The following is a 23,578-nucleotide window of genomic DNA, read 5'->3' on the forward strand; positions in this document are numbered from 1 at the left end:
TCACTATTGGAGCTCCAGCACATACAATAGTTCTTGGCACACAGCAGAGGTTCAGCATTTGATGAATAAATGAATGTGATTACAGATAAATTAGGAAAAAATAAAATCAAATATTTACCTAATCTCTACCTAAGCTTAGAAGTGTCAGAAGAAATCAAAGAAGAGGATCAACAAATTTGATTAAAATTTTTAAACATCTTTGTTTTGAAAAAAGATTAAGAAAATTTAATCATAGAAAAAATACAGAACTAATTGTTGTCCTTATCACTGGAGTTTGGGGGACAAAACTTATATTATACCCATGTGAAATACTACTATCCAAAAGGCGAGCCCTGAAGACTATGCTTCCAGTGACAATCTGAAAAAACTATTGATGCTTGACAAAAAGTGGGATTTTAATATGTTGACTCTATTTACAAGCAATAAACTAAAAGTAGTAGAGACTTTCTGAGCTGTTTGCCAGACCACACATCCTTTCCCCATTCTCTGAGCACTGCCCTTTCTATACCCCTAGGGAAAGGCTGTAACAGCCACATTTGTACCATATAGCCCTGTCCACATCATTCCACATGACTGTACCAGAGACAGACACCAAACACAAATAGGTATCATCAGATTGTCTCTCACTGAAATTTAAAACTGAGGTTAGGAGATCCTGGTCTACGGAGTTACAGGGCAGCCATCCTCCCTCATTTATACTTAAAAACAAAAAAACAGCTGATCTGCTAAAAGACCAAAATGAGAGACCATGCAATGAAAGATACACGTACAGTAAGTGGCAGCCATCTTGTTTCCTAACAGCTTCCTGATTCTATCCCTTCTGACGCCTAACACCATTTCCTGCTTTGGAATACCATGAGATGCGTCTGTATTCTTATATTAAGAATACATGATCTTCTTTTGCTTATACCCTTGAGTTGGTACATGTTAATTAAAACTTAAAAAAAAAAATAACGAACAGATTGGTGCTTGTCTGAGGTGGCGGTAGACAATATGGGTGAAGGGGGTCAAAAGGTACACACTTCCAATTATAAAATAAATGGGAATGTAACGTATAGCATGGGGACTATAGTTAATAACGCTATGCTGCATATATGAAAGCTGTTAAGAGAGTAAATCTTAAAAGTTTTCATTATAAGAAAAAAAATTTGTAACTATGGTGATGGATATTAACTAGACTCATTGTGGTGATCCTTTTGCAATATATACAAATATCAAAACATTTTGTCGTATACCTGAAACTAATATAATGTTATATGTCAATAATATCTCAATTTAAAAAGTAAGAAACTTAATCAAGGACGCTCACGGAAGAATCCATTTTTAAAAATCTAGTCTACCATAAAACATTGACAACTAAAACTTAATCTTTGGATGTTTGGGTTATAGTTGATTACACTTCATTTTCCTCATTTTGAGCATAAAAAAGCATTAGTTTTGCAATTTTAAAATATTCTGAAATAGGTATGAAAATAGGTTAGAAGGATATGCAATATGTCAAAGTAACAAAGGTTGTATTTTGGTAATTTGTGTTTTTTCTCTATACATAAAACTTTCTATAATGCAGATATAACTCTTATGATATCTGTATTTATACATATATGTGTGTATATATGTATATACGTATATGTGTGTGCATATACACACACTTTTTCAGAAGGTGCCATCTTGACTTTTATCAAGAACACTTTAACAGGAATGTTCAACTTTGGTTACTAACATAAACTACAGGGTAGAAGTATATTTGAACACCAATAACAACTTTTTCGTGTTCACAGGGGCTTTGCCACTAACTGATCCAGGCCAGTATCATCTCTAACCCTGATTATGCCAATAGCCTCTTAACTGATATCCCTTTTTCCTCCTTGCTGTCCTAGAATCTATTCTCACAACAACCAGAGTGATCATTTTTTTATTACGTAAGTCAGATCATATCACTGCTCCATTCTAAATCCTCCCACATCTTCGCATCTCACACAGAATCAGAGCCAAATCCTTATAATAACCCACAAACCCTTTCATGATCCGCTTCCCATCACTTCTCTAATCTCTTCCTCCAACCACTCCCCATCTTTTTCACTCTGCTGTGGACATTCTGGCCTCCTTGCTTTTCCCGACACATAAACAGTCTCTCCTGCTTCTTCTGCCTGGAACCATGCTCATCTCCCACATACTGGCATGGGTTGCTCCCTCACTTCAAGTTTTAAATATCATCCTACCAGCGAGCTTTTCTTGTCACCCTTTACAAGTAGCAACCCTCTATATACCCAACACACTTCTGATCCCCTTTCCTTGCCTTTTTTTCTCTCATAGCACTTATCACATCTGACATATTAAATATTGCTTTTTATTGGCCCTCCCCTATTACATGAAAGTAGGAACTTGCCTGTTTTTCGGTTTTTTTCATCTTCACTGCTCTAGATTCTCCAGCTACTGGAAAGATATCTGGCACATAAGCACTCAATAAATATTTGTTGAATAAATGAATGTTTTACTTACTATAGGTTCATAATTAGTCTTTTTATATAGCAAGGCAAGCCCCCTGCTTCTCTTGTCCTTTAAAATTCTCTGCCCTGGGCTTTTCTGTATAAACGTACAATGAGCTAGATAAGTTCTGTCAAAACCCTTGAGGATTCTGGCTGGAATTGCTTTGAATTTATGGATTAATTTGGGGAGAATTGCTAGTTTCTTGATGCTGAGTTTTTCACACCAAAAACATTGTAGGTGTCTCCATTTCTTAGGTCTTCTCTTTTGTCCTTCAGTTATGTTTAAATTTGTCTCCAACAAAAATTAAGCATCTTTTATCAATTATGTTTCTTTCTTTTCTGCTATTATCAAAGCATCACCTTTTTAAAAATTCATTTTCTGTCATAATTAAATCATCAAGCTCTTTATCTATTGCCTTGGTCTTCCTTAACTTTAAACATGCTTAAATTTCTCTTTGCCTAAAACATCTTCCACTTAGCGAAGGAGCCATTCCTTCCGTTCTTACATACTACAAAGTAGAAGATAAGCGTGTAGTACTGCCTCAGCCTTTTCATTTCCTACTCAGTCCTTAATCCCTAAGCCAGCTTGTGAGCAACTACTCAGTGGAAACTGCTTGTTCGGAAAGGACCCCTGGGCACAGTGTCACTGGATTCCACAGCCTTTTCTCAGTGTTTATCTTCTTCAGTCTAAGGAGCACATGACAACAAAAATATCCTACTCCATTACTCTGCATTTCACCTCTTCCTTTGGTTACCATGGAACTGGTATTTCCCTCACGTCCCCTGAGTGCTTCTCCTTCCCATCCTCCAATTTCTTTTCTAATTTTTATTCCAAGAAGAACCTATACCAAAGAGATACAGGAAAAGAATCTCTGGGTAAGAGACTTTGAGCTAACTCTTGAAGTGAGACTGGGGTTTACCAGATGAACAAGCAGGAAAAGGGCATTTCAGGCAGAGAAGAACATATTAAATTTTTTCAAAGCACCTCATCCCTCCATTGATCACCTGTTTCTTTCTCACAGTCCCCCTGACCTTCCAAAGTAAGGGGAAAATAGTCAGGCATTTCAAGGCTTTCCACTATACCAGCCAAATCTGCATTTATAGATTACCTAGTACTGCTCCCTTTCACACACCTGGGTGTGTCAAAATGGGCCAGTCACCTAAACTTGACTTATATTTTTCACCTTAATGTCTTTGCTCATAATCTTCCCTCTGCATAGAATACCCTTTCTCAATTTCTGCTTATCAAAATCTTACTAGATAATAATGGTATTCCGTTTATATTTTAAAAGAAAAAACATATCAGGAAGGGGGCTTTGTAGGAGATACAAACTGAAGTATTTAGAAACGACTTTTTTTTTTTTAAATCCTACTAGGACTACAGGGTCTGTTATCAAATACCTATTCCTTCACAAAGGTGTTTCTAATCACCAAAACCTTCAACAAACATACCACATGTAGCCGTGCTCTAGGTGATGGGTAAACTACAGAGTGAAATGTTAGCCCTGCCCAAGGAAGACAGCTATATAAGCCAACAATTACCATGGAATATGATTTAGGCTACAATGGAGGTGAACATAGAGTCCTATGGGACCACTGACAAGTCCTAATCCAGCTTGGTGACAGGCAGAGGGAAGTACCCTAAAAAGTGATGTGCAAAGGCCCTAATGGAATGTTCTCCCTTTGAATACCCAAGACACCTTTTGCTATTTCTCTTCTGATTATCCAATTCTTTCTTTGGTACTATCGGGAATATACAATTGATACTCATTATTTGTAGATTCCGTATTTGCAAATTCACCTATTGCAAAATTTATTTATAAGCCCAAAATCAATACTCCTGGGAATTTCTCAGCCATTCACAGGCATGTCCAGAATGGTGAAAATTTGAGTCTTCAAATGCACACATTCCCAGCTAAGGCAGGTCAAGGTGATCTCTGCCTTCTTATTTTAGCTTTCACACTGTAAACAAGTGTCCATGTCACAGTCTATCTAGTGCCACATTTTTCATATTTTGAGCTTTTTATTAGTTAGATTCTGCTGTTGAAACTAGCTGCCAACCATACTGAGAAGTGCTGTTCAGTGTTAAGCACAAGGCTGTGAAAAATATACAAGGTGTGATCAAAAAATACAGTGAATGTTTAAACTAAAAAAAAATGAATTACAGTAAAAGGCACATTGCCATTAATCCCCCTCAAAATACTCTCCCTCGCTTCAAACACAATACCCCATTGTTCTTGCCACTTTCTGAAGCAGTTCTGGAAGTCCTCTTTTGTGAGTGTCTTTAGTTGTGCTGTCATGGCTGCCTCAATGTCCTGAATTGATCAAAACATTTACCTTTCACGGTCATTTTGACTTTGGGAAAGAGCCAGAAGTCACACGGTGCCAGATCCGGTGAATAATGAGGATGAGGACACACCATAATGTTTTCATTTAACAGAAATTGCCCTACCAGAAGTGATGTGTGACACGGAGCCTTTTTGTTGTGATAAAAAAATATGGTGAATGCTGCAGCCCAGTGCCATCCAATGGAAAGGCAGGTATCTTCAACACAGGAAGCAGATAGTCGAACCTTCGTAACAGTGTCTGACAAATTTCAACTTGTTTGGTACAGTTAGTCGGGTGTTAGCTACTGTTGAGAGATGGTGTGCTTTAAAGTGTGCTGTAAATCATCCTCCATCATGACAGTGCTCCGTGTCACAGATCACTTCTGGTACGGGAATTTCTGTCACATAAAAACACTATGGTGTGTCCTCATCCACCTTATTCACCAGATCTGGAACCGTGTGACTTCTGGCTCTTCCCCAAAATCAAAATGATTCAGGACATCAAGGCAGCCATGACAGCATAACTAAAGATATTCACGAAAGAGGACTTCCAGAATTGTTTCAGAAAGTGGCAAGAATGATGGGTAAGTGTGTTCAAAGCGAGAGGGAGTATTTTGAGGGGGATTACTGGCAATGTGTCTTTTACTATAATAATTTTTTTTTTTTTATTTAAACATTCACCATACTGTTTAAGTATGTGTGTTAGATAAGCTTCATTCAGACTTGAGTTACAGTGCTGTTGGCAGGGAGCTTGGTCTTAAAAAATCAGTAATATACATTAAATAAGGAGTTTTTAAACAGAAACACACACAAAACAAGATTATGTATTGATCAATAGACAAAAATATTGTGAACAGAGGCTTGCAGGAACCTAACTCTGTACTTCCCCTAAGAACAATGGTTGGTTCAGTATTCACTAACTCAGCATTCACAATAATTTTATAGAACATAAGTAGTACAAATAATGAGAATCGTTTCCTTGAGGGTGGAAATCTATCCTAGTCATCATTAGTGCTTTCTATGGAGTAGGCATTATTAGACATTACAGTCTTAACTGGGAAGTAAATTAACTAGTTTACTTTTTCTTTTGTGTGAATGCCTTCACTTCAAAATTAAGTAGTAACCATACAATGTAACAAAGGCTGGATGCTGAAAGAAAACACTTAATTTTATATGGCATTGACTTCTTTTTATAGTTTCAAAATGACCAACAGTGGCTTTCACCAACATGCTTACCATTTTTGTTCTTCAGATTAGGGTCTGCTCCACTTTTTAGAAGCTTTAAGGCACATTGCTTATGAGCCCGGTAAGCTGCACAATGCAAGGGTGTATTTCCTAACTGATCCGAACAGTTAACATCAGGAGGATTTGGCCTGTTGAGCTAACAATCGAAGAAATGCAGTGCAGAATTACATATCAAAGTTAGATTTTTTTCTCCCATAAAACACATGAAGGTATAATATAACTGAATGTTCACACGAACCCTCATATTAGAGTCTGACATACATCTGGGCCCCTTGGCATTGGGACTGTCAGTGGCTTCTTGCACACTAAACCAGCCAATTCATGTCACGCCCCATGTTTGTCCTCAAGGTGCCATGAAATCTCAGGTTCCACACTCCCTTGACAACAGACACCACCCACTATACCAGTGCCATGACATGAGTGCCACCCCACCCACTCCACCCATATTAAGATTTCACTAAGATTACTTGTCCCTGCCAGGCTTGCAACTCATACTTGTTACAGCAAAATTACAAATCAATCTACCAGAGACAGTCACTCAGAAGAGTTAAAGCCATAAACGTTAACTGTGTAAATGTTGAAGTTCAACTGAATTTGTTTTTCCCAATTCACTGCTTTTAAAACTTCTTTATACACTCTCCATGTCACAAAGTTAAAAAATGTTGTAGGCACTATATTTGGAAACCGAAGAGGCTTTTCAAATGAGCTGAAATAACTTTAAAGCAAATGGCGATGCTTCAGTCTTGAACTTAGAACAAATTTAGAGTTTCATGTTTAATGAGATCATGCAGGTAATGCAAACTGGAAAGTAGGTCTCCTAAGAAGAAAATAAATGGGGTAAAGCTTTCAGTCTGTTCTAATATGATACAAACATTCCAAAATATTGTCCCTTCTTTGTATGTTACTTTCTAGAAGTATAGCATACCTTTCAGAAATTATGCACATTAAAATTAGAGAACCTTACCCCTTTATAGTATTCTATACATTGTTCTTCAATTTTAAATTGTCCTTACACTAAGTATGTGCCTTGAAAAATTGGATTCCTAATCCATCAGGTTTTTAGTAGGAGGTGGGATATAAATCAGAAATGCAGACAAAAACATTATCATTTAAAACGTACCCTGTGTAAACTATTGCCATGCTAAGTATTTTTAGATATGTAAGGATGTTTCTTCTATCATTATGATCTTGAGTATTTTTGCCCCACAATTCCACTAAATTATAAAGTTAATTTATATAAAAATTTTCCTGAAGTGTAAAGAAATAATGTTGTTGTTTTTTTTACCAGAGCTATGAGTTCTGCTGTTTTGCCTTCTCTTGCTGCTGCTAAAAGTAATTCTTCAAGCTTTCTTTGTTGAGTCCTTTCTACAGCTGCAAAAGGAAAATACATATATATTACTCTACATCTAGTCAGGATCCTATTAGCAAATTCATTACAAAGATGTATAAAGAATAAAGATCACGGTGAGAAAAGTCACAATGTTTTGAATTATAATTCAAATGCAGTTAGACTATCGTTATTCTCATTGCCTTACATTTAAAATTACAGATTTCACCTTCTTTCAGGTTCGAATGAATTTATGCGTTCAATTCAGAGGTCTTTAAGTATATTACTCACTACAATACCGATCACAAATAATTATGAATTACTTTTCTATTCTGAAACACTATTACGTATAGGCTTTGGAAAGGCAGATAAATGGGAAGAGGCATTCATACCTTCTAGAACCTTAGTGTTAAAAGTAATAAAAGAAAATAGCATTGGTAGGAAGATGTACAAACAACATAAATGTATTTAGATTTATATATACTTCCATGTAAGAATACAAATTTATTTCTTTAACAAATACTATAGCACTATGTGCCAAATACTATTCAAAGCACTTCAAAAGTTATTAACTCATTTAAATCCTCATAACTACTCTATGAAGTTAAGTGTTACTATTATCCTGATTTTACAAGTAAAGAAACTGAAGCACCAAGAGGTTAAGGAGCTTAACCAAGGTCACACAGTCAGGAAGTAGAAGAGATGGGATTTGAACTTGGGCAGGCTGGTTCCAGAGTCCGTGCTCTCATCACTACTCTATGCTGCTTCCCACATCATACTTGCAGGGAATGACAGCAACTGACAATCTGATTTAAGAGACTGGAATATGTAATAAGGCCTCCTTTCTACTAGATGTGAATTGTTTTATAATAGCTTACAGAAATGAAGCAATTTCGTAGAAAGGCTTAGTAATCCCACTTAAAATATGCGTACAATGTCCTGTGCAAACACTGAAAGGAAAGACCTATAAAAGGTTTCTCAGATCTTCCTGAGAAATAATGAACACTTATTAACAGTTAGTGATTGCAATGCGTTAAGTGTTGTTTGAGCCATTATACATGCCATTGCATTTCAACTACAGGGAACCCATCTCTTAAATACAGGAATAGCTGGAATTAGTTTAGCGTTGTCTTAAGAAATGATGAACAGTACTACATAGCATCATCTTCTACTCTAACATTTGTATTACCACACCCGAACTACCTCTCTACCGCGGAGGATGGCCAAGTCTCTACACAAACTCTCTATGCCTTCTTCTTTTGCTGAGATTCACACTCTTCAATCTTTCCTCTCACTTGTTCTATGGCTACTGGTCTGTGAGCTCTTTGAGAACAGTCACGTCCCTATCCCTTTTGTACATACCTCTACTACTACATGTATTACTCAGTGTCATTCATCCCCTCAATCATTCATGAAGTCAGGTACCTGTTCTCACTCTCCTGAGACTCCAAGACATTTATGATCGTGTCTGGTATAATGCATATTTGGCCAATAAATATTTATTGAATAATCAAATTATGCTTAATAATACTAGTTCTAGACTTTAGGGAAGGGAGGTAAAGGGAACCCTAAGTTTCTTTCTCCATTTCCTAGGCTCATAAATGAAGGAAAATAGAGACTTGGAGTTGAAAACCCTCCATATGTTCCTGTCCTGTGTTCATTTAGGACATTGAAAACAAGACTATTGATCCAGCCAATGAAAAACAAATATTCAAGTTTGGGAAGATGAGGCTCCTAGAGTGCTGGTAATGTTCTGTGCCTTGATGTGGGTGCTGTATACATGGATGTTCTCCATTTGTGAAAACAGTGAGCTGTTCATTAAAGATGTTCACTTCTACCCATACATTTCACACCTCGATAAATGTTCTTTCAAGGAAATACTCCATCCAAAACAATCATTTGTCCTATAAATTTTAAGTTTAATATGACTATAACTCTTTATCTTTCTTTTCAATCAGAATCCATAGTTAGTGAGGATCACAGAGATTATGAAGTCTAACTCCATCCTGACAAGACACTCATATACATGCATAGGGTAGGTTAAATAGTAGTGCACTTGAAATGCAGGCAAGAACCAGGCAAATGTACTTCACTGATAACAGAAAATCAGCATTTTGCAATCTCTACAGTAATAAGTGATTCAGGCAAGAATTATACATGAATGCTACAACCACTAAGAGTTTACTGGTAATCAGGATATTTACATGGTCTCAACTTTTCTCCCCACAAATTATTTATTACAAAACGGGGAAGGTACCTGTGCAGTGGACTAGGGTTTCCAGGTGGGAATTCCTGCCTGTTCTCAGGAATTTTTTTCGCTTTCCTGTTCCTGAATCCTGAGAAAAGTGGGTCGGGAAATTGGGAAAATCGGCTCCTTGAACCCAGTAATACCCACAGTGGGAAATAAATGTACTACTCACAATGTATCTCTTAGACATTTTTCCTATTTATCACTAGGGTTTCCAGGCGGGAATTCCCGCCCGTTGTCAGGAATTTTTTTTCGCTTTCCCATCCCTGAATCCCGAGAAAAGTTGGTCGGGAAATCAGGAAAATCGGCTCCTTGAACCCAGGTGGTTGGTAGTATCGGACGTCACTTTGTGGAAACGATTCATCGCAGAGAACAGAAAATAGTTTGTATCTAGGGATTCGGGAACAGGAAAGCGAAAAAGCATTCCTGAGAAGGGGTGGGAATTCCCGCCTGGAAACCCTGCAGTGGACTACCAAGGGATCAGAGTTAACAGTACCAGTAATGGAACAAAATGACATCATGTATCTCTTATATGACGCACTCATATAGGATACCACCTCACCTACAACATTCCGGCCAGAAATGCATATCCTGAATGTAATTATATGAAAAGAGAAAAACTCAAATCAAGGGACAGTCTATACACAATTCTACAATCGCCTTCCTCTCCAAAAAGGTCAAGATCATGAAAGGCAAACGCTAAGGAATTATTCCAGATAAAAGACTAAAGAGATGTGACAATTAAATGCCATGTGGGATTCTGGATTGGATCCTGGTTTGAGGGGAAAAATGCAACAAGACATTATTTGGACAATTGGCAAAATTTGAATATAAACTGCATATTATATAATGTTATTATATTAATGTTAAATTTCCTGAAATTAATCATTACATTATGATTATGTAAGAAAATATCCTTGTTCTTAGGAGACATACTTAAGTATTTAGGTTAGGGCAAAAATATCACTATGTCTGCAAATTACTCCCAAATAGTTCAGCAGAAAAAGTAAAAAATGACATTAAGTAATATATAAAAGGATAAAGCAGATGTAGTAAAATATTAATGACTAGTAAAGTGAAGTGAAGGATATACTAGGTTGGTGCAAAAGTAATTGCGATTTTGGCAATTATTTTTAAACTTTTAAACCACAATTACTTTTGCACCAACCTAATACAAGTATTCATTGTACCATTATTGAAACTTTCCCATATACTGGAAAATTTCTCAAACTAAAAAGAAAGCCAAATTATACACAGAAGAAGGTATTCCTTTCTAGTGCCTGAGAAGTAGTAATCTATCTTTTCCCAAGTACCTCTGATCATGGGAAACTCATTCAACCTTTCAAGCAACCCATTACAATACACTGGGCCCAAAAATGAACTCCCTGGCAGTCCAGCAACTCAACCATCAACTGGCCCTGGTCTGAAACTAGGAAGATTCCCTCCTCCAGACAGCTCTTCATATGATTTTGTGTGTCTACTGATGTCTTTCTGGGATGAAACATTTCCTGTCTCTATGTGCATTACCCTACGACACGGTTTCTGGTCTACCTATGACCTTGGTGGGTTGTGGGTAGTCCCTGCAGTCTGACCCATTTAACACACTATCTACAAATGATATTGTATCCGGTTAAGGTGATCTCATCAGAGCAGAATCACTCAGTTAAGTTTCTACTTCTATTTTCCTGGCTAGGACCATTAACTGATAAATCACAGTGCTGATAAAGTCAATTAAGCCCTTGTCCTTAGTAATTTGGGTTGAAGATAAGGGGTTGGTGCGGGGAGGGAGGTGCATGGTTACAGCACGTCTTTACAACTGGCCACATTAAATGTCAACTTGTCAGGCTAACCTAACCTAACCTAACTGGGGGGGGGAGGGTGACCCTCAGTTCTGGGTTCTCATCTTGTTACAATTAAAATGACAGAACAAGATCAAAGTACCTCATCCTCCCAATTAGGTCATTTACTTTGTTAAAGGGCAGGGATCACATCTAATATGTTCGATCTCCCCAAAAATCATGTAATACAGAGCCTTATAGAAGATGTTGTGTGTTGATTTGTTTATTGGAAATGAGAGGGTTCATTCAAAATGCAAGAGCGAGTTCAGACACCGATCTAAAGATGTCTGACAAGCACATTATATTGGAGAACAAGAAAGACTTCATTTCTCAAGGCCAACTGGAAAATAATAAAAAGATCTTGGTTTTCATAGATACAAATACTAATGATTAAGAAACTAACCCCTTTTAAATACAAAATTATCTTGCCCCTCTCTGAATTGCAAAGAAACACAGGATATGTGTGAAAGTGCCACTTTAATTCAATGTCGTTATTTATAAATTAGTAATTTGAAAAGCTTCTCTTCTCTACCGTATAACTACTACCAAAAAGTAATTATAGCAAAGCCCTAGCCTTTCGCATGAAGGCTTCCCAATGTGAGCATGAAAATGTTTTTTGTTTTAAACTATTTTAGAGAAATCCCTCTGAGTAACCGCAGACTCATATGTCTTGAGTGCAATTTAATTTGAAGTTCATAACAATGAAGCTTCATAACAATGAAGCTGATCCATCAAGAAATTTGTTAGCTTCTGAACTACAATGAAGTCCTCAGGATAATGAAGCCGGCCATAGCTATCTTCCCCAACATCAAATGACTCCCAATAGCCATGCCTCTTACAGGCTCTGTGCTGCACTTCTGGATTCCTCCATTATCATGCTTCTGCAGGCTATCAGCCACAGTCCCTCATATTTCTCATTTTTTACTTTTAATTTTGCTGGAGATTTGATAGATTTTTTTTTAATTTGACATTATGTTGTAACAATTTACAAGCTATGAAAAGATTTTCATACAGATCATTTTGTGTCTACTCACTGACTCCCAAATTACATCAGCTTTAGAGCGTAGGCTCGGCGACCTCTATTTTGGCATCTTAGAAGCCATTTCTCCTTATATTCTGGGCCTTGACTATAATTAAAATAAATGCGATGTATGTTAAAATCAATCAGATTTACCTTCAAGCATGTTTCTGATTTCTTTGTCATGAGTGACTTCTTTTGCCGTCTGTCCACTCCCGTTAACCACAGTAGTATCAGCATTATATTCTACAAGAAGCATTACCAACTCCTAAAAAAGCAGAGAAATTATTTTAGCTATTATTAAACTAAGTCTTCATAGTTTTATAGTCCTTTTATAAATTACTGATTGCTACCGAGTTTCTACAATAGAAAAAAGTACCATGTAGGAATTTTTATATCATATCAGTTTTGACTACAGTAAATGAATACTAAGTAACTACAATAAGTCAAATACTACAATTCAATTAATTGTAATAATAATTGATGATTGCCTAAACTATTGCCAATCCACAATTAACACAGACAACTTCTATAACTGATTTTTAAAATAAATTATCTGGTTGTTTTACCAAATAGACTCATCTGATCAAACTAAATGTGTAAGTTAGCAAAGCCATTATTTAAATCACAGCAGATAGTTACATTCATTTAACATTATTCCTCCAAAACCCGTTGAAAAAATACTTTCCCCAACAGACCTAGGTATTTTTTAATTAATTTTGATGTTAATAAGAAATAGAACATGATTGGGGCGGCCGGGTTAGCTCAACTGGTTAGAGCGCGACGCTCATAACACCAAGGTTAGCGATTCGATTCCCACATGGGCCACTGAGAGCTGCGCCCTCCACAACTAGATTGAAACAACTACTTGATGGGTCCTGGAAAAACACACTTAAAAATAAATAAAAGATTTAAAAAAATAGAACATTATTTTCTAAAGTGATAGGATACACCACTATTGAAGCAATGGCTTATAATGAAGCAAATGATCTCCTAAAGTCAGTATTGAACAATGGAGAATAAACTACGTAGCTCATATGTACTCTAACTGGCTAACAGTCCATCTAGGAATTTCACATCAATGGGCAATGTATCTGAGTCCAGTAGCACTGGTTCAATTCAGTTATACAACTTAACACGACAGTGAAAATGGAGGAAGAATGCAGCAAGATTTGCAGGAGAATATTAGAGATTTGATGTTTAATGTTACTGGGATGTACAGATTCCTGGGAGGGAGTGGTGGTAACACATGCTCCTTAGTTCTAGACTAAGGCAGGATGAAATACAGTGCTATTCTAACTTCCAGGCGGATGGTGCAATGATACATACGTGTGTGAAGTGATAGCCTATGTCATTAGTTATGTTTTCCAATGACTTTCATTTTTCCTTTGGGCTATAAAATATCCTACATTCTTTTTTAAAAATTGTAGTAAAAAATGCTTAAATGCAATCTAAAAAACAAAGAAAGAAGAAAACAAAATACTCATTGTCCTAGTCATTATATGACCACTATAAACATTTTGGTCTATTTCTTTCTAATTGTTTTTCCTATGCATAAGTTTGAGACTTTTTTTAAAACCTAATTTTACTTATATGATATAGTTGTCCATGTTATAGCCCTTTCACCTAATATATCATATGCGCTCCAGGGTATTACATAGGGTCTAAAAACACACTTTTCATGGCTGAATATTATTCTATAAAATGTACTACCACATTTTTAAAATAGAAAAATGGTTAATAAGTCTAATATTTCAGTAAGTGTATCTTACAAAATATCTTAGCATTTCCTATCAAAGGTAACATTTTGGAAGAGTGTTTTTTTTATATACTGTATGTAAAGAGTTCATCTTAGTAAAGAAAGTAGAACAATCCACAGAAGGACAGAAAATACTTACCAACCATATATCAGATAAGGGACTTGTATCCAGAACATATAAAGAACTTTTCCAATTCAACAATAAAAGGACAAATATCCCAATTTAAAAATGAGCTAAGATAAAAATGAACAATCAGAAAAGGAAATTAAGGGCCGGCCCAGTGGCTCAGGTGGTTGGAGCTCTGTGCTCCTAACTCCTAAGGCTGCCGGTTCGATTCTCACACGGGCCAATGGGCTCTCAACCACAAGGTTGCCAGTTCGATTCCTTGACTCCCGCAAGGGATGGTGGGCTGCGCCCCCTGCAACTACCAACAGCAACTGGACCTGGAGCTGAGCTGCGCCCTCCACAACTAAGATTGAAAAGACAACTTGCCTTGGAAAAAGTCCTGGAAGTACACACTGTTCCCCAATAAAGTCCTGTTCCCCTTACCCAATTAAAAAATTAATTAATTAAAAAGGAAATTAAGAAAAATAATTCCATTTACAGTAGCATCAAGAATAAAATGCTTAGGAATAAACTTAACGATGGAGGTAAATATCTTGCACACTAAAACTATAAAATACAGCTGGAAGAAATTAATGAAAACATAAATAAAAGCAGAGACAGCTAGTCTTCATGATGGGAAGACTTAATATTGTTAAGATGTGAATACTACCCAAAGCAATCTACATATTCAATGCAATCCCTATCAAATCCCAATGATGTTTTTTTTCCAGAAATAGAAAATCCCATCCTAAAATTTATACAGCATATCAAGGAACCCTGAATAACCAAAACAAACAGTATTGGGAAAAAAAGGACAAAGTTGAAGATCTCACAATTTGATTTCAAAACTTACCTCAAAGCTACAGTGACCAAAAAAGTGTGGTAATGGCACAACCCATTTAAACAATCCAATTAACAAATGGGCAAAGAATATGAAAAGGCTACATACATACTATATGATTGCACCCATATGATGTTCTGGAAAATGCAAAATTATGGAGAGAAGAGTTTTGTGATTGCCAGGGGTTGGATTGGGAGGAGGGATGAACAGGTGGAGCACTGCACATTTACTCAGTATGATTCTGTAATGATAGCTACATTATCATTATACATTTGTCTAAACCCAAAGAACATAAAACAAGAGTGAACCCTAAGGTAAGCTATGGGCTTTGGAGGGTTATGATGGGTCTGTCAATGTAGGTTCATCAATTCTAGAAAACCACTCTAGTGGGGGATGCTGACACTGGGGGAGGCTATGCATGAGTGGGGGCAGGGTATGTACAGTAAATCTCTGTATGTTCCTCTCAATTTTGCTGTAAACTTGAAAAGGCTCTAAAAATTTTAAGTCTTTAAAATAAAATTTTAAAAAATTAATAAATGGGCAAACGACTTCAACAGACATTTCTCCAAAGAAGAACAGTCAATAAGCAAATGAACAAACGCTCAACATCATTAATCATTACTGAAATGCAAATCAAAAACCAAATCAGATACTGTTTCACAACCTTTAAGGCGCCTAATTAAGAAGACTGACAATAACAAGTGCTGGTGAGGATGTGGAGGAATCGGAACCTTCTTACAATGCTAAGGGGAATGTAAAACGGTGCAGCTGCTTTGGAAAACAGTTTGGCAGCTCCACAAAACACTAAACAGAGATACCATATGACAAAGCAATTCTACTCCTCGGTATATACTCAACAGAAATGAAAACATATGTCCAGGGGGCCGGCCCAGTGGCTTAGGCAGTTGAAGCTCCATGCTCCTAATGCCGAAGGCTGCCGGTTCGATTCCCACATGGGCCAGTGCCAGATGGCTGAGTTGGAGTGTGGGCTCTCAACCACAAAGTTGCCGGTCAGACTCCTCAAGTCCCGCAAGGGATGGTGGGCTGCGCCCCCTGCAACTAAGATTGAACACGGCACCTTGAGCTGAGCTGCCGCTGAGCTCCCAGATGGCTCAGCCAGTTGGAGCATGTCCTCTCAACGACAAGGTTGCCTGTTCAACTCCCGCAAGGGATGGTGGGCTGTGCCCCCTGCAACTAACAACGGCGCCTGGACCTGGAGCAGAACTGCGGTCAACTTGACTTGGAAAAAATCCTGGAAGTACACACTGTTCCCCAGTAAAAAGTCCTGTTCCCCTTCCCCAATAAAAATCTTTAAAAAAAAAACGTAAGTCCACAACAAAATATTGCATATAAATGACAAGCTCTCACGTGTCTTCTTTGGTCTATAGTCGGAAGAGCCAAAGAGAAGGCTTTAAAATTGCCCTCCCCCACACTCTGGCCAAGATAAATCAAAACCAGTATCACATATGGGGAGGAATGGCAGAAATTAGTGCCACCCTTAAAAACCTGAGAATGCAGAGGTGATGGTCCCTATCGTGTTTCTATTTAATTCACCAGTTTGCCACTGCAAAAAGCAGATGGAATACAGAGTATGACAGTGGACTTCCACAAACAACCAAACAGTAGCCCCACTCTGCCAAATGTGGTATCTCTGCTAGAGCATGTTAATACAACCTAAGTACACAATACACAGCACTGATCTGACAAATGTATTCTTTCTATCCCTATTAGGAACAAAAGATCAAAGGCAGTTTACACTCACATGGACAACAGTATACATTCATAGTTTTGCCTCAGAGCTATTTGGGCATCCTGTAGAAGAACATCACACTGGTCCACTTTATCAGTGGCATCGTGTTAATAGAACCAGATGAGCCAGAAGAGGTTAGAATGTTGAAAGCCTTGGTAAGACCCATATGCTCCACCTGGTGGGAGATAAATCTTAGGAAGAATTCAGGAGCTATACCATGTCAGCAAATTTTTAGGGATTCAGTGGTCTGGGAAATGGCAGATATTGCCTCCAAAGAACAAATTATTCCATCTTGCACTGCCCAAAACAGAGAAGGAAGCACAATGCCTGGCTGGCTTCTTCGGGTTCTAGAGTGGCATATTCCATACCTCAGGATGATGTTCTGATCCGTATTTCAGGAGATCAGACAGGCTGCCTGAACACTGGGCTCCTGTGTCCAAGGACCAGCAGGCAAGAAGAGTCACCGTCTCGGCAGAGGTCACTGAGTTTGAACAGCAGTAGTGGGACTGATCACAGTGAGGACGTGGAGGGATATGTTTGGCATGCAGATGATACTCTTCGGTGTCTCATGGTAGTCGCTTACCCTATTTTGACAGTAAACGGACGTGGTAACCAGGAGCTCAGACCTCCAGGGATGAGGGCCTGAGTCACACCACCACACAGTGCTAGCACACCTGAGTCACACGATGCGCTAGCCAAGGGAAGGAGGAATCTAGAATCGATATTACAGCAAAGAAGTGATGATTCAGGTGGGACCCCCAGGCCAACCACAGCAACAGGAGCTAGAGTCTGTGGCACCAAACTTCCTCTTCTAAGTTTCTCCCAGGAGGAAAGGTCCACTGGAACCCCTGAAGGCGCTACTCCCAGAAATGTAAGAAGAAATGAATATGAGTGGAATAAAGGGTGGTCTGTGGTCAAAGCTGTGACGCACCACCCAGATGCCCCTTGAAGAGTAAAGGACTTGCTACCCCAGATGCTGAGTGCCCAGGAAGCAGCTACATCACATGTTGTCTCTGGTGAAGAAAGCTGCCTCATGCAAGGTCATTCCCCTTCCCAGGGCAGCCTGTATCCACTGACCGACCATCCCAGAAGTCAAGCCCTCTCACCTCAAATCAGGACAGCTCTGAAGAGTCATCTCTTCTGCAGAGCTCCCCATGGTTGGCTAAGGCATCCCTTAGGAGCGCATCACAGCTTGGCTGCAGCCTCTGCCCACTCCTGTTCCTCCCGTCCCTTCCACACTTTCCAGGTGTGATACGACTGCACTCCAATATACTTTTTGCATGCTAATCTGCATCTCAGTCGGCTTCCTGGGAAGCCCAGCCTACAAGAAATAGCAATTTTTATACTTATATTTCAGGGTTGTTACTGTTCCATTAAATGAAATAATATATGTCAAGTTGTTTGGACAGTGCCTAACACAGAGTAGTCATTCAAGACAGATACTCTTACAAAAAGCCCAGAATTATATGTATCTTCTATATGCCAGGTGAGACATACACAATTCCTGAGACACAGAAGACTGGAAGCATTTGTTCTAAGTGTATTCTTAGTTCTACTAGAAAATAGTAAATCAAAACAAAGGTCAGTACCACAACGCAATGATTTACTCTATTGACTTTATTCCTATTTTAAACTGATTACAAAAGATGTAAAAACTTCAGAATTCGAACTGCATTTGAAAAATAAAGTAAGGAACAACTAACTGTTAAATACATCTTAAAATTCTGGTACTGTACATTAATTTTTATTAAGGAACACTGGGGGTCGCTAATGTACCAAGTAAAGCCCAAAGGTCCCTCAAAATTTTGGAGCTGTATTTTTATATAGTCCAAAGGCCAGCAATTTAAAGTGCTCTATAATAAACCAAATCCCTATTCAACTCATCATTTTATTTATTAAATCACAGAATCTTACTATCATAAGATAATTTAAATTATCTTCGGGGTAAAAGATTACAATGCAAAAAGGTAATTTGATTCCTTTTATGAGTACAATTAGAAATTAAACTTTTTGCAAAATTCAATCATTTAGATATTAAGCACATAAATTTTTAATGTTTCCGATATGACATAACCGTTTAGCTTCCGGTAAATTTTATTTTCGAATACAACAGATAATATATATGCTAATGTTCAAATCAAACTAAGGCCAATTTAGCACCGTTTCATCATGTTCAGAGTTCAGGAAAATAGCAGAAACGGACAAACAAGTGAAGAACCAAGCATACATAAATGAAACCAATTTGATCTAGGTAATTAGAGACGGGCAATAAGACTTGTACTCATGGATGATACAAAAAATGAAGTGCGTTCATTCCTTGAGAGCAAGATGAACGCAATCTAATTGTAGAGTTAAGAAATATACAGCAATAACTATAATACAAGGAGGGAGATGAATGAAAGTGCTGTAATGTGCTTGAGAAATCTGGAAAAACACAGCTTCCTTCAGCTGCAAGAAGCCAGGAAAGGATTTATGGAGACACCATTTGAACTGCACTTTCAAGAACGGGTGGGCTTAGGCCATATGGAACTAGAAGGCAAAGAACTTTCCTAGGTACATAGAAAAGGATGAGGACTGCAGGGCTATGAAGGAAACAAGTAGTTCATGTATGGTCAGGCAAGTTAAACTACTGGCATCTCATTTTTGAAACCTCATAGAGTCGAGCATTGTAACTAACCCAGGACCTTATTTTTTGTACTGTTTTACTATAAAAGGCACTTTATTCTCAGCATTAGTGAGACTCCATATCTGGTTCACAAGTATCAAACTATGAACAAATAGACTCGAATGCTGTAAAATGTACTAATTCAAACATGCTTAGCACATACTTACAGGGTTGATTCATGATAATTTATATAAAAATAGTTAAATCTAGTCATCAGAATAATGAAAAGTGTGAAATATAATAAATTCATTCTTTTTAACTCATGATAAATGTACATCTTCCAATTATGGGCTTATAAAAAACATAACCTTTAGGGATCAGGTTACATGTTAGACTATGGTCAATAATCAGAAATACATCCTATGTCATAGTTAATTTACCAGATCATTCAAATAATCAAAAAAAAAAAAAATCAGGAAAAAGGAGTGAATCAACTTTGGGTTATGGTGGAGTAAAAAGATCAGAGAATTTTCATCCTAAAAAATGAGTTATAAGACTAGGTAAAATGACAAAACTAATCATTTTATGATGCTGGATATCCAGAAAGACAAACAACAAATTGAGAAGGATACTCAACAGGAACTAGAACTTCAGATAAGAACATCAGCCATCTTTGGCCTTCTAGTCACAAGCTATTCCCATCTACCTCCCCCAGAAGTCTGACCAGGCCAGGGCTGGCAGTGAAAACCAGTAGTTTTGCTGGCAGAGGGAACTGACTTGATTTGGAGCAAAAGGCCAAGAGGCACTGTCAATACAAGTAGCAAATTCGGTAAGAAACAAATGGGAAAACCTACAGGTCTGATCGCATGAGGCTGCTTTTCCCATTAAAGTGTATTAGCTTTCTATTACTGCTGTTAACAAATCAGCACAAACTTGGCAGCTTAAAACAACACCAATTTATTATCTTATGATTCTGTATTTCAGAGCTGGGTCTCACGGGGCTAGCACAAAAGTGTTGGCAGGGCTACGTTACTTTCGGAAGCGATGGAGAATTCATTTCTTGCTTTTCCCAGCTTCTAGAAGTCACCTACATTCCCTGGCTCATGGCACCTTTCCCCTATTTTCCAAGGCAGATATGGCATTTCTCCAACCATACTCTCACAGGCACATCGTCCTCTCACTCTATTCTTCTGCGTCCCTCTTACACTTTTAAGGAACTTTGTCATTATACTGGACCCACCCAGATAACCCAGATTAATTTTCCTATCTTAAAGTCAGCTGATTAGCAATCTCAATTCCATCTGCAACTTCAATTTCCCCTTGCCATGTAACCTAATATATACACAGGTTTCGGGAATTCAGATGAGGCTATACTGGAGGGCCCCGATTATGCCCACACACGTAGGGCAAATGGCATAATAGCCTGGAAATGAGAGAACCAGAGGACTAGGTAAGCTGCCTTCACATTCCTGATTGGGTAACTCCACATATGTGTGGGGGAAACGAGAGGGCCTTGAGGAAAGTAAAAGCAGAAATAGAAGTGAGCAATGCCTGAATTCTGACAGCACTCTCCTACCTATACACAGACCCATAGGCAGAGGGTAGATGCCTAATAGGATTGAATATTCCAGCACAAGCTCTACCCAAACACTGCCTGACCACTAAGCTATGTAGATGGAGGGGCAAACTCTAGAAAACGTAGTCCATTTGGGGTATTATAACAAAGACACCATAGATGGGTGGCTCAAACATTTATTTCCCACGGTTAGGGAGGCTGGGAAGTCCAAGATCAAGACACAAGCTGATTCAGTGCCTGATGAGCCCTCTTCCTGGATCACAGATGACTGTCTTCTCGCTGTGTCCTCACATGGCACGAAGGGCAAGGGAGCTCTCCGGGGCCTCTTTCATAAGGGAACTAATCCCACTCATGAAGGCTCCACCACCATGACCTAATCACCTCCCACAGTCCTCATCCCTTAGTACCATCACACTGGGGGGTTCGGATGCCAACATGTGAATATTACGGAGATATAAACAGTCCTTAACAAAAATCACACAAATTAAACATTAAAACAATTTTTAAAAAAATATAGAGATATCAGCAGGCTAGATACATTCTAGATTTCAAGGTGAAGCCCAGACAAGTTACTAATAAATAAAAAAAATAATAATAACTAGAATGGGGAAAAGTCAGAACTCAGAGTTGCTAACATACATTACAGAGAATGTCTAGTTTTCAATAGTCATGAGCCGAGTAATGTTTCATGGTCCCTCAATGAGGAACTACGTATATGATGGTGGTCCCATAAAATTATAATGGAGCTGAAAAATTCCTCACTTCTGACTTAGCGGTCCAGTCAAAGTGCAACGTATTATTGTCCTGTGCCAGTTTCAGTCTATCATCAATAGTAATGAATGGTATGTATCTGCCAGAAATGGCCTGGGGCTTCACCTGGGCCCAGGTGAGCATCCCCCAGACATCTCCTCTTTCTAAACCAATGTTACAATTAGATCAGCCCTTGTGGCTCTTGTTACTATTGCAAGACACCCTTCACCGATAACCATTAGGAAACTGTGAAGGAAAAGACAGAGTTTATTACTTACAGGCTCTGGAGCATAGGATGCATGCCAGGGAGTACAGAGCCAGGTCCAGGGGAGAGAGTGGGTCTTGAGAGCACCATACTTAGTGAAATAAGTCAGGTGGAAAAGGACAAGAAACATATGATTTCACTCATATGTGGAATAGAAAACAGAAAGTAAACAAAAAACAAAACAAATACGCAAACTCAGACACAGACAACAACACAGTGATTACCCGTAGGGAAGGAGAGTGGGGAGAAGGATGAAGAGGGCAAAGGGGGACAAATGTATGGTGACAAAAGGAGACTATACTTTGGGTGGTGAACACACAATGCAATATATAGATGATGTAGTATAGAATTGCACACTTTACATCAGGAAGACATATCCCATAAACCCCACATAGTCATATTATAAATGGATATGCACCTAATAGAACCCCAAAATTCATGAAGCAAAAATTGACAAAAAGTAAAAAGAGACAATTCAAGAATTAGAGTTGGAGACTTCAATACTGTACTTTCAATAATTGATAAAACAACCAAACAGAAAATCAGTTAAGGATTTTAAAAAAAAACTTAAACAGCCCTACCAACTAACTTAACCTAATGGGTATAGAATACACCACCCCAAAGCAGGAAAATATACATTTATTTCAACATTCTCCGTGAGTGACAGATCAAATGCTATACTATAAAATAATTCCTAATAAATTTTAAAAGAATTTAAAAGATATTCTTCAATAAATAATTCAAATTAAGTTATCTGATCATAAGGGAAGTTAAATTAGAAATCAACAATGGAAAAAAGTTTAGGAAATCTCCAAATATTTGGCCAACAACATACTTCTGAATAACCTATGGGTCAAAGAAGCAATCATAAGGAAAAATTTACAATATCTTAAAATAAATGAAAACAAAAACACATGTCAAAATTCATTGTATGCACCTAAGAGGAAAAAATATAGTTTTAAAAAATGCCTCTACTGGGACGGCCGGATGACTCAGCTGGTTGGAGCATGAGCTCTGAACAACAGGGTTGCCGGTTTGATTCCCACATGGGCCAGTGAGCTGCGCCCTCCACAACTAGACTGAAGGCAAAGAGCTGCTGCTGAGCTGCTGGAGGTACAGCCGATGGCTCAGTTGGTTAGAGCGCGAACTCTAAACAGCAAGGTTGCTGGTTCAATTCCCGCATGGTGGGCAGCACCCCCTGTAACTAAAGATTGAAAACGGCAACTGGACTTGGAGCTGAGCTGCACCCTCCACAACTAGATTGAAGGACAATGACTTGACTTGGAGCTGATGGGCCCTGGAAAAACACTTTCCCAATATTCCCCAATAAAAAATTAAAAAAAAAAAAATCTTCCCACACAGAAAATCCAAGCATAATTGGCTTCACTGGTGAATTCTAATTCTAGAAATAATGCCAATCCTTCACAAACTATTTCA

At 38.1% G+C, this 23,578-nt stretch overlaps 1 protein-coding gene across 4 annotated transcripts in view; it reads right to left on the reverse strand.

Annotated features, from left to right (window-relative positions):
- Positions 1-23,578, reverse strand: part of OSBPL1A (oxysterol binding protein like 1A) — a 210,087-nt gene that overhangs the window by 148,698 nt on the left and 37,811 nt on the right. For all 4 annotated transcript variants that reach the window (XM_033087172.1, XM_033087171.1, XM_033087170.1 and 1 more), the window contains 3 exons: positions 12,646-12,757; positions 7,344-7,429; positions 6,050-6,194 (listed from right to left, as the gene is read on the reverse strand). In XM_033087172.1, the coding sequence (XP_032943063.1) occupies positions 6,050-6,194; positions 7,344-7,429; positions 12,646-12,757 (343 nt within the window). The remainder of the gene's footprint in view (positions 1-6,049; positions 6,195-7,343; positions 7,430-12,645; positions 12,758-23,578) is intronic.

Source organism: Rhinolophus ferrumequinum, chromosome 19, assembly GCF_004115265.2.
Source record: "Rhinolophus ferrumequinum isolate MPI-CBG mRhiFer1 chromosome 19, mRhiFer1_v1.p, whole genome shotgun sequence".
NCBI classification, from domain to species: domain Eukaryota; kingdom Metazoa; phylum Chordata; class Mammalia; order Chiroptera; family Rhinolophidae; genus Rhinolophus; species Rhinolophus ferrumequinum.